The 14,473-nt window shown below is 44.0% G+C and overlaps 1 protein-coding gene across 6 annotated transcripts in view; it reads left to right on the forward strand.

Annotated features, from left to right (window-relative positions):
• Naprt (nicotinate phosphoribosyltransferase) overlaps window positions 1-14,473 on the forward strand; it is a 66,995-nt gene that overhangs the window by 22,722 nt on the left and 29,800 nt on the right. For 4 of the 6 annotated variants that reach the window (XM_055073892.2, XM_055073889.2, XM_055073893.2 and 1 more), the window contains exons 8-10: window positions 10,152-10,184; window positions 10,598-10,678; window positions 14,127-14,229. In XM_055073892.2, coding sequence (XP_054929867.1) covers window positions 10,152-10,184; window positions 10,598-10,678; window positions 14,127-14,229 — 217 coding nt within the window. The remainder of the gene's footprint in view (window positions 1-10,151; window positions 10,185-10,597; window positions 10,679-14,126; window positions 14,230-14,473) is intronic. The other 2 variants (XM_055073890.2, XM_050183151.3) reach the window with 1 other exon arrangement.

Raw genomic sequence — 14,473 nt, forward strand, 5'->3', positions numbered from 1 at the left:
AAGAGCAGTCTCTTGCCTTCATTTTCCTGCCACCACTGCCTTCATACGCACATTGGTAGTGAAGAAATTTTGCCTCAAAAATAAGACCCAATGTGTGCTGTAATTGGTCGACAAAAGCATGTGACCCTCAGCTAGCCATGCCATTAGCTAGACTGGCGTTATCTGCATCGCTCCGTGGCCACTCTGCACACGTCATGCGTGCCAACGAGGTTTTCCACGCTGACAGCGATGCCGACCTCGACTCCAAAGTTCTCTACGAAGTACAAATTTAAAAGAAAAAAAGGAAGAGGAAGTTGGCATACAACGTCAGGAACAGTTTAAATTCTACCAGCACCACTTACTTCTTTAACTGCTTCTTAATATTAGGTGGTTTTTCACGTGTTTATTTTAAGTGGCGGTAATTTGAAGTAAGGCTAATTGAGGCTTGCAGTTGTTTGTAGAATACGAAGAGGAATGTACAAATATATTAATCCCTTTTCCGTGCTACACGTTCAACTCACTTCAGCAATTTACTGATATTTGTTGCTTGCGGAATATACATGACGAATCTATTCGGCGAACTGACACAGGCTGCTCGGCCCAAATTTTTTTGTGACATATGCCTTTTGGACTGTATGGCCACAGCCAGAAAGAAGCCAAAACGTCATTCATTAATAGTATGAGACATATTGAAGATGTCATAATTCCCCGGTGGAGGGTGAAGTGATATATGTAAGGCTTGTGGTGTCTCCATCAAATCCATCAAAGCCCTCAAGTGATATAACCTCAAGCCCACGACAGCAACAAGTGTCCTCAAGGTCGCAGCAGAAGAACAGGAAGAACCAAGAAAAGTTGTTAGATGGTAGCACTGCAAATGAGATACCAAGTATGCTGATTCCCATGATGTTCGCCGCAATCAAGGCTATTCTGCGTGCCAGCCCATCGTTTAAGAGCATCCCTGAAATAGAGGCCGTCCTGGCTTTGGAACCGCTAGTGTCGTCTTCTTTCACGGCGCAAAGCCGTGATTCTTCGCAGTAGCAACGATGGCTTCGCCAACAATCGTCTCACAAGTGGTGTCAACCAACAAACACTTCCGCACATGTACTATATTCCAGTACTATTACGCTCGCGGCTTGCGCTCGAAGTTAGCAGACTTTAAGCATCTTACGCGAGTGTACCGATTCCCTTTTTTAGTCATTTCCGAGTCTCGCGTCGACGAGCACTTTAGGATAAAGGGGTATTATTTTCATCATTCAAGGCGACAAAATGGAATTAGCCGACTTCTCGTTGGATTTCGCAACGACATACCTGCCTCTGCGATTGACGTAGCACCACATGACAAGAACGAATATATTTGCGCAACCACAGTGATTGCATCTAAAGTGTTTACCCTGATCGGCGTCTACTTGGAACCAGGATCACCTTTCGACGTGACAAGATTGGAAAACTTGTTGACAAACACTCAGTCTCCACATATTATTTGTGGCGATTTCAACGCACATAACGAGATCTGGGGCAGTTCACATACATGTGCTCGGGGTGCCAAGCTGGCGAAGCTTTTTGCAAAATACGATATAGAGCCCTTGAACGATGGCAGCATAACATACCTGAAAAATCCGACGACTGTTAGCTGCATTGACGTCACATTCGTATCAAGTCAAGTGGCCCCTATGTTCGGATGGTGTACAGATTTCGAGACTCGAGGTAGTGATCACTACCCGATCCTAATCTCTGCCCTCCATTTTCGGACGTCGCCCAGAAAAGTGAAACTGAAGTCGGTAGACTGGGAAGCTTACACAGCAGCCGTAGACAAAGGAATCACAGCCTCAACTACGAATAGAGAAATAATACCGACAATAGCTCATTGCCTTAAACAAAGTACCCGCTCTGCCACTAAGCATTGTAATGTACCAACAAACGACGAGGAATTTGAAAGGTTATGTGCCATTCGAAGGCGTGCCGAAAGGAAGGCTCTACGTACGAAGGATATCGAAGACCTCAGAACTTGTCGACGGGCACAAAGACATATACGACGTTACCTCACCAAACTGGACCGAAAAAGGTGGAGGGACTTTTGTGGGACACTGGACATACGACAACCGCTGAGCAAAATCTGGCGAGTCGTCGGAGGCATTCGCAAAGAGCCGCAACAGCTGTATCCTTTTATCGCCCTCTCATTACATGAGCGCGCATCCCTGAAAGAGGTGGCAGAGCAGTACTGCAGGCTCCTTTCCAACGGGGCACAACCTTTGCGGCAAATTGCAAGTCGTCAGCCTAGTCCACCTCGAGCTACCCTTCCTGACTTAGAATTACCATTCACCATCGAAGAGCTCACGGCAGCAATCGGCGACGTAAACAAGCGATCATCACCTGGCCATGACGGCGTGAGTTATGAAGCGCTCGCAAATCTATGCCACACATCTCGCCTACGCCTTCTGGAGTACTACAACGCCTCATGGATAACTGGGGAGGTTCCTACGGAATGGAAGCTTGCGAAAGTCATTCCTATATTGAAACCAGCGAAGCAGCCAACAAATTACGCCTCCTTCAGACCCATATCTCTGCTTAGCTGCGTAGGGAAGCTATTCGAAAAAATGATCTACAAACGACTAAATTGGTTCTTGGAAACTGCAAAAGTTTACCCGGAGGAAATGAATGGCTTCCGGCAAAATAGATCCGCAATTGATAATGTCATTGCCTTGGTCTCATCAATTGAAGAGGAATTGGTCTCTGGAAACATACCTACTGCATTATTCTTAGACATTAAGGCAGCATATGATTCGGTCTATCATAAAGCAATACTTGACGCTTTGGAAACCCTTGGTCTTGGAGGGCGGCTCTACGCATGGATTGAAGACTATCTTCAAGGACGCCAACTTTTCATGTGTACCCCGGATGGCCCCACGGCGCTTTATGCCGTCGAGAAGGGAGTGCCACAAGGAGCTGTGTTAAGCCCGGTATTATTTAATTTAGTCCTCATCCATCTGAAAAGAAACCTGCCCCCTGGCGTCAAAATCACACTGTATGCGGACGACATCTGCATTTGGAGTGCGGCGCGTTCCCGCAGTACCACCCAACAACGCCTCCAGAGAGCGCTAGCAAATATATCGGCCTACCTAAATCCAAGGGGTCTGAAATTGTCCCCCGACAAAAGCGTTGCCATGGCTTTCACGCGGAGGTGTATGGAAAAATACCCACTAGTGTTGAGTGGTCGTACCCTTCCATACGTCAAGACGCAAAGGTTTCTTGGAGTGACGATCGATAGGAACCTCACATGGTCGCCCCAAGTGAAAAAACTGAGTGAGAAGATTTCCTCGGCGTCGCACGTATTCCGATTTTTAGCCGGATCACAGTGGGGCAGCAACTGTAGATCAATGGTGCTCCTCCATAAGGCCTACGTCGACGGAACACTACGATATTACTTCCCGATCCTGCACAAAATATCTCCCACAAGCAAGAGAAAACTCGAGGCAGCACGAAACAACTGCCTTCGCGTATGTCTTGGCCTTCCGAAGGGGTCATCCCGGTCAGGGACTGTAGCAGAAGCTGGATGCCTGCCTCTGGAAGTGCTATGTTCGCAGGAGACACTTCGGATACACCTCTGCCACGTCATTCATACGAAGACTCACTTTTTAAAGGATATTTCCAGAACCCGTGCTACATCTAGCTTTGGGCAGGCCGTCGGAAGCATATCTATTTCGATTCCTGCTCAGGCGTCACAAATTATGCCGCGAAACATTTCACCATGGACACTGTCCCCACTGGAAATCGTGCCATATATACCTGGAATCAGTGCGAAAAAGAAAATGCCTCAGGCAGCGACTTATCAGATAGCTTTAGAATATATGCACAAAGAATACGCAGCCGCAACGCACATTTTCACAGATGGCTCTACAACTCCACATCGTTCGTCATGCGGACTTTTTGTAACCTCTACAGGGCAACGATTCTCGTTTCGTCTTGAGCAAGCGACATCATCTACTTCAGCGGAGCTATATGGCATTAAGGAGGCCCTTGTGTATGTACTTCGACAGCAGCCGCCAAGGACATGGGTGATTTTCACAGACTCAAAAGCGGCCCTACAAAGTATCTGGAACAGGCACAAGCGTTGCAATAATCAACCAGCAGCATTTGACATTGCTTATCTTCACCACAGGGCTAAGATTGCTGGGCATTGCATAAAGTTCCAGTGGATACCTGGCCATGCCGGCATTTCGGGAAATGAAAGAGCGGACGAAGCCGCCAGAAATGGACTCCAATACCGCAAGTTCAAAAGAACATATTTTACAAAAGCCGATGCTTCAAACATGGCAAAAAAATATGCCTATCAAGAAAAAGACCGCATCTTGAATCTGCCGCTTCACCAAGATAACTTCCTACGTTACATTGACCCAGAAATGAGACCGAAAATTCCACGACCACTTCCTCGACACTTAGAGACATTGTACCATCGTCTTCGACTGAACGTGGCATACACGAACAATTATCTGTACCGCATAGGACTTACCACTAACCCATACTGTGATAACTGTCGCAACTTAGAGACAATTGAGCACATATTACTAGAATGCCCCGCGTACCGCGACGAGAGACAATTTTTTGAGCACCAAATGGACATGATTTGCCACGAACCGTTAACGTTACCGAGCATCTTAGGTCCAATGCCCGGCCCTTCAAAACAGCGACGGGTTTTGGATTTATTGTTCAATTACCTGACAGAAATTGGTCAAATAGGAAAGCTTTAAAAATTGCATCCTTCCTATACAAAAGCTTAAACTTACCCGCCATGTCACCTGTAAATATTAGTATCAGGTCCACTCGGACATTTCATATTTACTTTTATCCTTTTTTTCTCGAACTCTTTTCTGGAATCTTTTAATCCCATTCCCCATCCCTATACAGAGTAGCATGCCAGCAGTTATATACGCGCCGGCAAAATTCTCTGTTTTTCCAATAAAGAGCCCTCTCTCTCTCTCTGTGGTGTCTTCTTTATGGAGGTTTGCGAGGTTCTCTCTTATGTACTGATGAAGCGGATAGTTCTCCATTTGTATAGTTAAACAACGCTGGATTGAGACATGGTGAGGCAGAAGGTGCTTCAATTTTCCTTTTATAAGCACCCTAAGCTGCGCTGTAGTACCTCGAGTATACTTTAGGCATTACAATTGGCATTGTAAAGAACTGCTTCATGGTTTCGATTCGAAGTTGTAGTGAACTGATGGGTTTCGCAAACAATTCGTGCCTCGCCATAACGACAGTTGGTTGCTACCGTTGTGTGAGGGATGTACCATATTGTCGATAAAGGCTACTGAGGGCCAACATGAAACATTTCATCGCTTGCACTTGATTGGCTCTCGATCTTAACCACGAAACTTTTCTTTCATGTTACTGCTACTATGGTATTTGTGAATTAACTATGTAAATACTCTACATGACATGCCATCATGTTAGCAGCCATGAGAAATTCGTTTTATGGGGGCCTGTTTAAGAGAGCGGTGAAAGTATCAGCAAACTTTTTCATATGAAATGCATGCCCAACTCTTTTCTTTTATGCATTAATAAAGTGGCCATATTTGACTAGAACAACTCACCAGAGTAATAAGAATCATGATGACAGCTTCAGTGGGCAGTGTCTTCCTAACACGGATAACATGTTGACACCAAATACCAAGATTTTCCTTCCATGTAAAATGCAACGTCTCTCATAGCTAAGTACTAAGGGAATATTAACTGTTTAGCGAAGCATCATATACAACTTCGCATGTTGAATTTGCAGACATTCTTTTTACGTAAAATTTATGGACAGACGATGCATATATGCATTGCAAAACCAGTAGACCCCTTCAACGCTACATAGCTTGCGATATCAAAGCTGCAAATTTTATTGACTTGCGCTTTTGAAGAAGGAACTGTGGTTCAGGCATGGCAGCAGCAGAAAGCTGACATCACGAGCCACCCATACCCCAAGCATACATGAAGGGAACGAGTGCGCTCGGCAGCTGAGCAAGCTGGAGCGAACAACGTCCTGGCCGTGACGTCACTCGCGATAGGGCGCCACTCCAAGTTCTCGCCGCTAATAGATGCTGTTGTTCTCGCCAACATGAGTTAACATGTGAGCGTGCCGATGCTATGTCGGACCCGCCCGCTCCCGCATTCGAGCGATGTTGGAGATCCCGATGTTGTGTTAGGCCTAGTCCCCCAAAGCGCTCCTGACAACGGCCGCATTTCATCGACGTTTCAGCAGGATGCTGCTATTCTGCAGCCGGAATTTTTGTGGCGTATTGACAGTGAAACTCAAGGAAAACTTCAAGCATTAGTGTCAACTCCTGCTACTGACCGAAAATCGGAACTACTAGATCGCATTGATGACATCGCTGCCGAAGCAGACGAGCTGGCTACATCTGCTAAGCATGCGTCTGCTGAAAACTTGCAGCAGATGCTCGGAAGGCATCACCGTACTGACACTAGCCAGACAGACTACATTCCTGGAGGCTACTAATGCAATAGCACTTCTATATTTCAAAAATTTTGTGGTGTTCTGTTATAAAATTAAGCTCATTTTGTTTTTTCAAGTTTTTTCAGAATCCCATTTTTGGTGTTTTTAAGCTTGCCAAAGCGCTATCTCGGTCTTAAGGGCACTTAGAACCATAATTTTAGGTGACATGTAGCTACATGTGTGTACTACACCATGCTAGGAGCAGATTTCTTAATTTCGCTTTTGTAAATTTTAGAATCTGGCTACTAATTGGACCACATGATCGTCATGTCTGGAGATCGAAGTTCAAATTGCTGTAAAATTGGTAATACCTGCAGTATAAAAAAGTAGCCCTACAGTTGTGTTGCTTACACTTTGTAGTTTCCAGCCATTTGTCTTTATAAACATTCTGGTTGATACTCTAGTTACAATTGTTCCGATAAACAATAGGTGATTAATTTTAATTATATCTGGAACCACTCAGTCAATTTAAAAAGTTATATTTTTTAAATCGGCTTGAAAAGAAGTTTCTAAACACCTTTTCCCCCCCTTAAGCGACAACTTAGTGCAATGCATCTGTGATGTGCTTTTGCCGTCAGCTTCTTACTGTTGGTGTGTCTATTTTGTGCTACGTGAAGAGCACATATTATTATTCTGAGTAAAATGTGTACCATAGTGCATGCCCATTACACAGGAGCCACACAAAACACTTCTTGGCAGAGGCAAAGGGTAGTAGGAGCATGATGAATCGACCTGGTAGGAACATTTCAGAACTTGAAGCTAACAGTGCTTCCTTATACTGATATTGACGTTGACATGCACTAAAATTTGAACTGTGCTGGCAAAACTGGTGGTTGTCAGCACAGTGTTTGTCTGCTCTGGTCTTGCTCCTGTATTTAGTGCTCTTACCTTCAAGTTCTGTAAAGTGTCAATGATCTACTTGAAGCACAGTCGCCTTCAAGTAACTGTGCTAGTGGTGCCATAGAGCATGCATCATACAATATTTTCATTTCTGCTTGTGCACAAGGAGGTAGACATAGCATTGTGTTCATCACAGTCATGATCACCAATTTCAGTTTCGCTAGACAGTGACCGCAAATGTAACCAATAGTTTGGTGCGACCCACGTGGCCATACCTCTCTATTTTCACTCAGTGGCTGTGTTAGTCCTTTCAGTTTCTTTTTTTCCTCCAAGCAGTGGTATTCTCTGGACTTGCAAACAGAGAACTGGAGTGGAACCTCATTGCTACGATCTTCATGAGAACCAGAAAATAAAATGTAACATCCGAGAATCATATTATCCAAAGCAAGCTCATAAAAGTATGAAAATCTGCATACTCAGTGACAAACTCAATAGTAAAAATTCACGTGGCGTGGAGTGAACCTGCTCTGCATAACACGTTATGAGAAGCAGCATCACTCGACGCCACACAAACCGCAGCAATCGCACTTTTATTCCGCAATGCTTAACTAGATCATTAGTTTGCGCTGAACGGTCTTCTTTTCAATGTCCATAAAAAATTTATTCTAGAAGTTAAAAAAAGAAGCGGCTCTTCCCTTACTCAACTGAGCAGCGATGCTCCACCAGTCTGTGTGTGTGTGGCCACACTGTCGCAGCAGCGGTTTGCAGATGCTGGTGCGCCGCGCGTGTTTTCCTCCAGTGTGGCTGGGGCTTCACACATTTTTCGTGAATCGTTGAAATGTCATTTAAGCTAGTACACTACAATATAAGGTTCTGAGTTTTATAAATGCAAGTACAAGCCTACTTTTACAGTCCTATTATCCTACTTCAGGTGAATACGCAATCAAAATAACTATATTCAAATACAGTTAAACTTCAATATAATAAACTGAAGTATATCGCAATACAGCTTTTGTTTGGGCCATTTGGTTCATAGCTGAAAACCTTGACGAGTAACACAAAAAACATGGACCAAGAAAGACACAAGTACACAAGATGAGCGCCATCTTCCAGCTGTATTCCAGAAGCCGTTACAGACGCTTATATATGCACGACACCAACCCGTGCCACACAGGTTTCATGGAGTATTGTTTTTGCCGTTAACATGATGGTAACTTGGAACTATCATTTGTCAACGCACTAAGACCAGTCAAATTGCACTTGTCGATTTCTTTATGAAAATACGAGCGTGCGCACTATCTCAAAATAACCTAAGCAAAGCAAAGCTAATGAGTTACCCAAAGCAAAGGCGGCGCTTCGTGATTTCTGGTGCGCGTCTCGGCTGTGGCTGCGCATGGCTGGTAAGCGTGGGTGAGCACACACGCAGCCGCGCACCCTGCTTTAGAGGTAATCTGCCGCGTGTGCAAACACTGGGCGTGCTGAAACGGCTTAGCATGATGTTAGCTGTCTTCCCGTTTAGTATTGGAGGTTGCGTAATCTTGAGTTTCGGTGACTCGTTGGAGCAAGAGGCAGATGAAGCATTTGCACCCCGCTGCCGGTGCTTTTCATGATCGCGTCGTCCCAGTGCGGGCAACGCTATCAGCTGCGGAGGCGGAGTGCACGAGAAAGTGTGGCTAGCTTCGCTTAATTTGTACTGCCAAGAAATCATCAACGTACATGGCATGAAACCGTATCATTTGCCTCCGACTTCCTAATTCATCAACAAAAATTTTCTCATTCAAATTTGCTTTTTGCGATTGGCCGATAATTTGCAAAATTCTGCAGCCTTTTTTCATGTAAGAAAAATCGATCGGCGATTATACATAATTGCATAAAGGGTCGAATTTCAATCCAACGAAATTTTGATATAACAAAGCAAATTGCCGATTTCACCTACTTCGTTATATCAAAATTTAACTGTACATTGCTCCTGTTGGAAATTGGCCGGGAAGTGAAAAACAAATGTATTACCCCGCAAAACTTATTATGCAGATTCTTATCGAGAAGATTCCACTGTATATTTGGGCCGTGTATTTGTGCCATGGAGCATGCATCATGCACGATTTGCTCCCCAACATTTCACTTATCACCTTCCTTTCTATGTGTCTACAGCAAGTGTGTCATGCACAGCTTTTTTGTGTGTCACTTGGAAATGTTGGTTGGGAGGAGAAAATTCCTACACATCAGGGAGGATCTCTTGCCCCCTTGCAAAAATGTCTGTCATCATCTGATTTGTCTGACTCTCCATTTTTACTCAACCCTTATTGAAGAAGTTAGTGCCAGAAAATGTTTTTTGAGTGACTCTTTACAATTATCGGTGTATAATACTACTTCGTATGAAGCCTATGAAGCTGACCTTTAAGGCAAGCATTATTGCAGCTTGAAAACCTACTCTTCATACAAGTTAGCTTAAAATAAGCCTATAGTACCTTGGAAAAGAGAAGGAAAGGGCTTCCAAGTATTAAGCTTATCATGGAATACAGATTTTGACACATTCCTGGAAATAGTTCATGCACTTTGTTTTTACAAAGGTTTGGTCTTGCTCCTCTCGATAGTGCAATGCTGCATGATAGGTTACACTCTGTAATGAAAAGCTCATTGCATGTTGCTTAATACTTAAATATCAACAAGCCACTCACCCCTCACTTGACTCTCCCTTGTCGTTGCATTTGTTGGTTTGGAAATGTTCAGTGTTGAAGTTCTTTAAGCTGCAATGAGCCCTTCTTGTGCACATTATTAATGGGCAAGCCAGCTATGCTGAGTTTTGTTGCCACTATTTCTCTCCTTTTCTTTCTTCCAGGCTTGGAAGAGTATAAAACATGGCTTGACATGTGTAAGGACCTTTGCTTGGATATTATCAGTGGCTGCAACATCTTTTCTTAAAGCAGGGTTTTTTTCCTGCTCTTGTTGTAGTTTAGTCCTGCACATTTAGAGGAAGCAGGCAGTGCTCCAGTTTGCTGTACTTGTGTACACTGCACTCCACTCTTAAGGGAACATTAATTTAGTGTTCAGTCTTGTGTAACTCAAGAAGTACTTGCATTTTTTAAGAAAAGAATCATTGGCCGATGTGATGCATGAGGTATAAGAATAAAGATAATTGCAGACACCTTGCCTAATCTGAGTAGTAAACTGTGCTAGTAAGCTAATTAAGTGTTCCCTTTAACAGTGGACCATACTGTGTATCTTGTGTCTTAACATTGTTGCTATCTTTTTGGACACAATTCCATCTTTCCAATTTCCTTGTAGGGGCACAAGATAAATAGTTTTGGCATTGGAACTCACTTAGTAACGTGTCAAAAGCAACCTGCCCTTGGCTGTGTCTACAAGGTAAGCACTAAGACAAACTGCAAATAACCGCATTGCTCTGATTGACTTTTTGCCAATCAGTGCAGTTACAGATGTTATAGAGATGGCTTCGGCATGTAAGCATTAGCCAGAATATGTGAAGTGAGCATTGCAGATTAGTTTACTTTTGCAAACAGGACAGTCTTATACAGGATGCAATGAGAGCTTTTTCTATTGCTGCTGCTTTAGTTAGTTTCTATCTGTAAGTGAGGTGGTATGTCACATGTGTTCACTGCTATTGAAACTCTGATCTTTTCTTGAGTCCTGTGATCAGTGGTCTCGTATACTGTGGATGCTTCTTAGCAGTCCACTTCCAACATTAATTTTGTGCTAGCTTTCCTTAACCATATGGAGAAGCGTTCACTAATTAAGGAGGGAAACAAGAACAGGAGGCTGCCTAAGCATATTTCAAATGCTTTTAGTTGTTCCTAAGGCCATGGAGGCCAAGAGCCTGCGCTGTGAGGATGTTGTGTTCATTGAGCCACATGTTTGTAAATGTGAAAAACATGGTAAAATGTGTATTTCACAGTAAGGTATCTATATGCCTAATGTCTTGCACTAGTTTTACCCACTCAAATGATAAAGAAATGTGGATGAATTCCAACAGTTCTTCAGTGCATGCTACCATCTGGCTATATCAATGCCACTATTGTGATCTCGCCTCTGACACAGTTGCACAGTCGTGGCTTGAGAGAGGGCGTGTTGTCAGCATGCTATTGATTCTGGGGGTTGTTTCCCTCCTGTTTGTAAACTGTTTCTCATTGACAAGAATTGATCATATTTTAAAGAAAAGCGTTGAGGAGAAGGTGGTGTTCTGACCCTAAGGCACAGCCCATTGCTATGCCACTGCATGGATAAATGACGTAGTCATGGTCTTTATTCAAGCCCACACAGCCTTGTTATGATCGTATTTATGTGGTTTAACTCTCTCTAAATGCTTTTTTTCTGCAAGTATTCTTGTGTTGCCTTTTTTCACTCCACTGTGTTACCCTTCATAGTGGCTTTCTACTGCTGCTCCAGAGCACAGGGTTTTACATAACTGCTGCAGCCACATTCTGATGGAAGTGGTGGGATACAAAGACGCCTGTGTACGTTTAGGTGTAGGTGTCCGTTCAACAATTCCAGGCGGTCATAATTACGAGAGCCTTCACTATGGCATCCCTGCATTCTCAATGGATCAAATTTCAGTGATACATTCTCTTCTGCTTTGTGATTCTCAATACATTGTCTAACTGGAGCTTTGGATATTCTGCCAATGCACTTGGCAGCTATGTGATCTTAAAATAAGAAATAAGAAAATAAGAGAGTTTGCCATTCATATTTACAAGCGTGGCGAGTCAGTGGCAATTGCATTCTGCTGCTGGGTACGAGGTCCTGAGGGAATTCTCAGCTGCAGTGGTGCCTGCATTCCAATGGTGGCACAATGCAAAAACACTCTTGTACTTAGATTCAGATGTGCATTAAAGAAACACTAAAGAGAAGCACTAAATCAGTCTAGACTATGCTCATTAATTTCAGGGCAACCGCAGTCATGGCCTAGTTTTAGAGGGCCTGCTTCGCCTGCGAGGAGTTGTGGGTTCGATTCCCACTGCCACTGGGTACCCACTGGTTCAAATGGGCACAAGTTTGCCCTGGCCTGGCATTCGGCCTTCTTCACAGGTGATACGCTTGGGAAAGGAGCCTGTGCCCTAAATTCCTGTCGAAACCCTCTTGAACACACACAAAAATAAAGTTATGTTTGGGCCGCTCCCATGGCGAACATTTTTCATGTGGTGCCCCAAATGCACGTATTGAGGTGGGGGGATGCCTTCGGGTTGGAGACAAGCACCCCTTTCCAAGCGTTGATGTACCGTGATGGCTAAGCACCAGGCCGAGAGTGTGCTTGTACCTATTTTACCGGTAGGTACCTGGTGGCAGCACTCGCCTCCCGCAGCCATGGCAGGTGCTCTTCAACAGGGCTGTCTGTGGTTGGGCAACCATGCGTCTAGCGACAACTTGTAAATCTCTTTTGGGCCCCTATTTGAGATGTGAACCCCCCACAATAGCCGAGCACCAGGCCAGGGAACATATCTATCCATTACAAAGAGCCGGTGGGTTTCCAGCGGCACTGGGATTTGAACTCAGTACCTTCTGCACACGAGATGGATGATCTACCATTAGGCCGCCGCTGTGTTAGAAAAGAAAGTAAAAGTAAAAGTTTCGGTTTTTCAATTTTATGCTGAAAGTCTAGCACCGCCATGTCAGTGTGACGTTATGAAGTTTAAAGTTTTTTCTCAGTATTTCTACCATTGTGCCGCAGAAAATGTAGTTGAAACTTGTTAAGTTCAGTCTTTGGCTATTTTAGAAAACAGTGCAGTCCATCGTTACCGATAAAAAAATTAGCTAGTCCCGAGAAGACTCCATCAAAGTGTATGTCATGGCAAACTGGTGAAGGAACTTCAAAGTGTCATTGCCACTTGTCTTTCATTCTTGCATCTTTTCTGCCCCACAAGGCATGCTCTCACTGTATGAGTGAACATTTTATTATTGTAGGAGGGTAATTTACTAATGACGCTCAAAAAATTTTTTGTTTAGTCTCCCTTTAATGAACCCCAAGCGGTTGAAATTTATCTGGAGAGTCCACTATGCAGCGTCCCTCCTAGCGCACAAGCTGTTGTTTTTGGGTATAAAACCATGTGACTTGATTTGAGTCTTGACCTCCACTACCCTCTTTGCTTAGCCAATCAATGGAAACTGAAAATTCAGGTTATTGATCAAAAGTACAGCCTTGGGGTATAATACCTCATTAATTACTAATGAAAGTATTGGCACCACAGTGTGCTGGGCTGTGTGTGCATAGGTACTCTCCCCTGGCAACAATGTATTGCAATGTATCGCAATTTATAACTGCAACACGTGAGCCATGGTTGCAGCTACGCTCTTGCGAAAAAAGTGGAGAGGGTTCGCCATTCCAGAAATGCACATAGCCTCATGCTTTATGCTGTCTGCCATCTTCGTAGAGCGATAATACAGTGGCCTGCAGAGCAGCCTCCGAGTCCATACCCCTTAGCGCGTTGTGCTTCGTCAAGGCGCACGCTGCCTTAGCTATGCAACTGTTCTGGTTCTTTTATCCGCGGTGAAGCGATCGCTGCTCAGTGGGCCAATGTATTATCGCTCTGCAAAGAAAGCAGATCACTGAAAGAAGGGGGTTTGTGTATTGCTCAAATGGCAACACCCTCTCCACTTTTTTTTCGTGAGAGCGTTGCTGTAGCCACGATTCACATGTTGCAGCTCATATTAAGTGCATTAGTGCTATGCTTGTGGTGCAAGCTTGGACACTTTGAAATAGTTTGCACTTGGGTTGTATACTGTACTCTTATTGCTGTGGCCACTGTTCATGTTCAACTGAAAAACTTTTTATTATTATTATCATTATTATTGTTTCATAAAGCTAGTGGAGGTGAAGGACCTCTCTTGCATCAAGCTCAGCCTCGACATCCAGAAGGTGACAATACCTGGCAAGAAGGCCTGCTACCGCTTGTACGGACAGCAAGGTCAGAGCCAGACAGTAAATTGTGGTATTCGGGCTGTGGAAGTTGTTGCGCAAGATGGTACTTGTTTAGTACTAGTACTGCTTTACTGCTTGAAGAGCTATCCATTCTGGGATGACACTTTCTAAAGGGACACTAAGGAGAGACACTAAAGTTTATCCTGGTGAATGGGAAACTTCCTGTTCTCATTTCATGACCAATGACCAAACTGCACTCTTTGGTTATTACATTTGTGTGAATCTTCATT

The sequence above is a fragment of the Dermacentor andersoni genome, chromosome 4, assembly GCF_023375885.2.
Source record: "Dermacentor andersoni chromosome 4, qqDerAnde1_hic_scaffold, whole genome shotgun sequence".
NCBI classification, from domain to species: Eukaryota; Metazoa; Arthropoda; class Arachnida; order Ixodida; family Ixodidae; genus Dermacentor; species Dermacentor andersoni.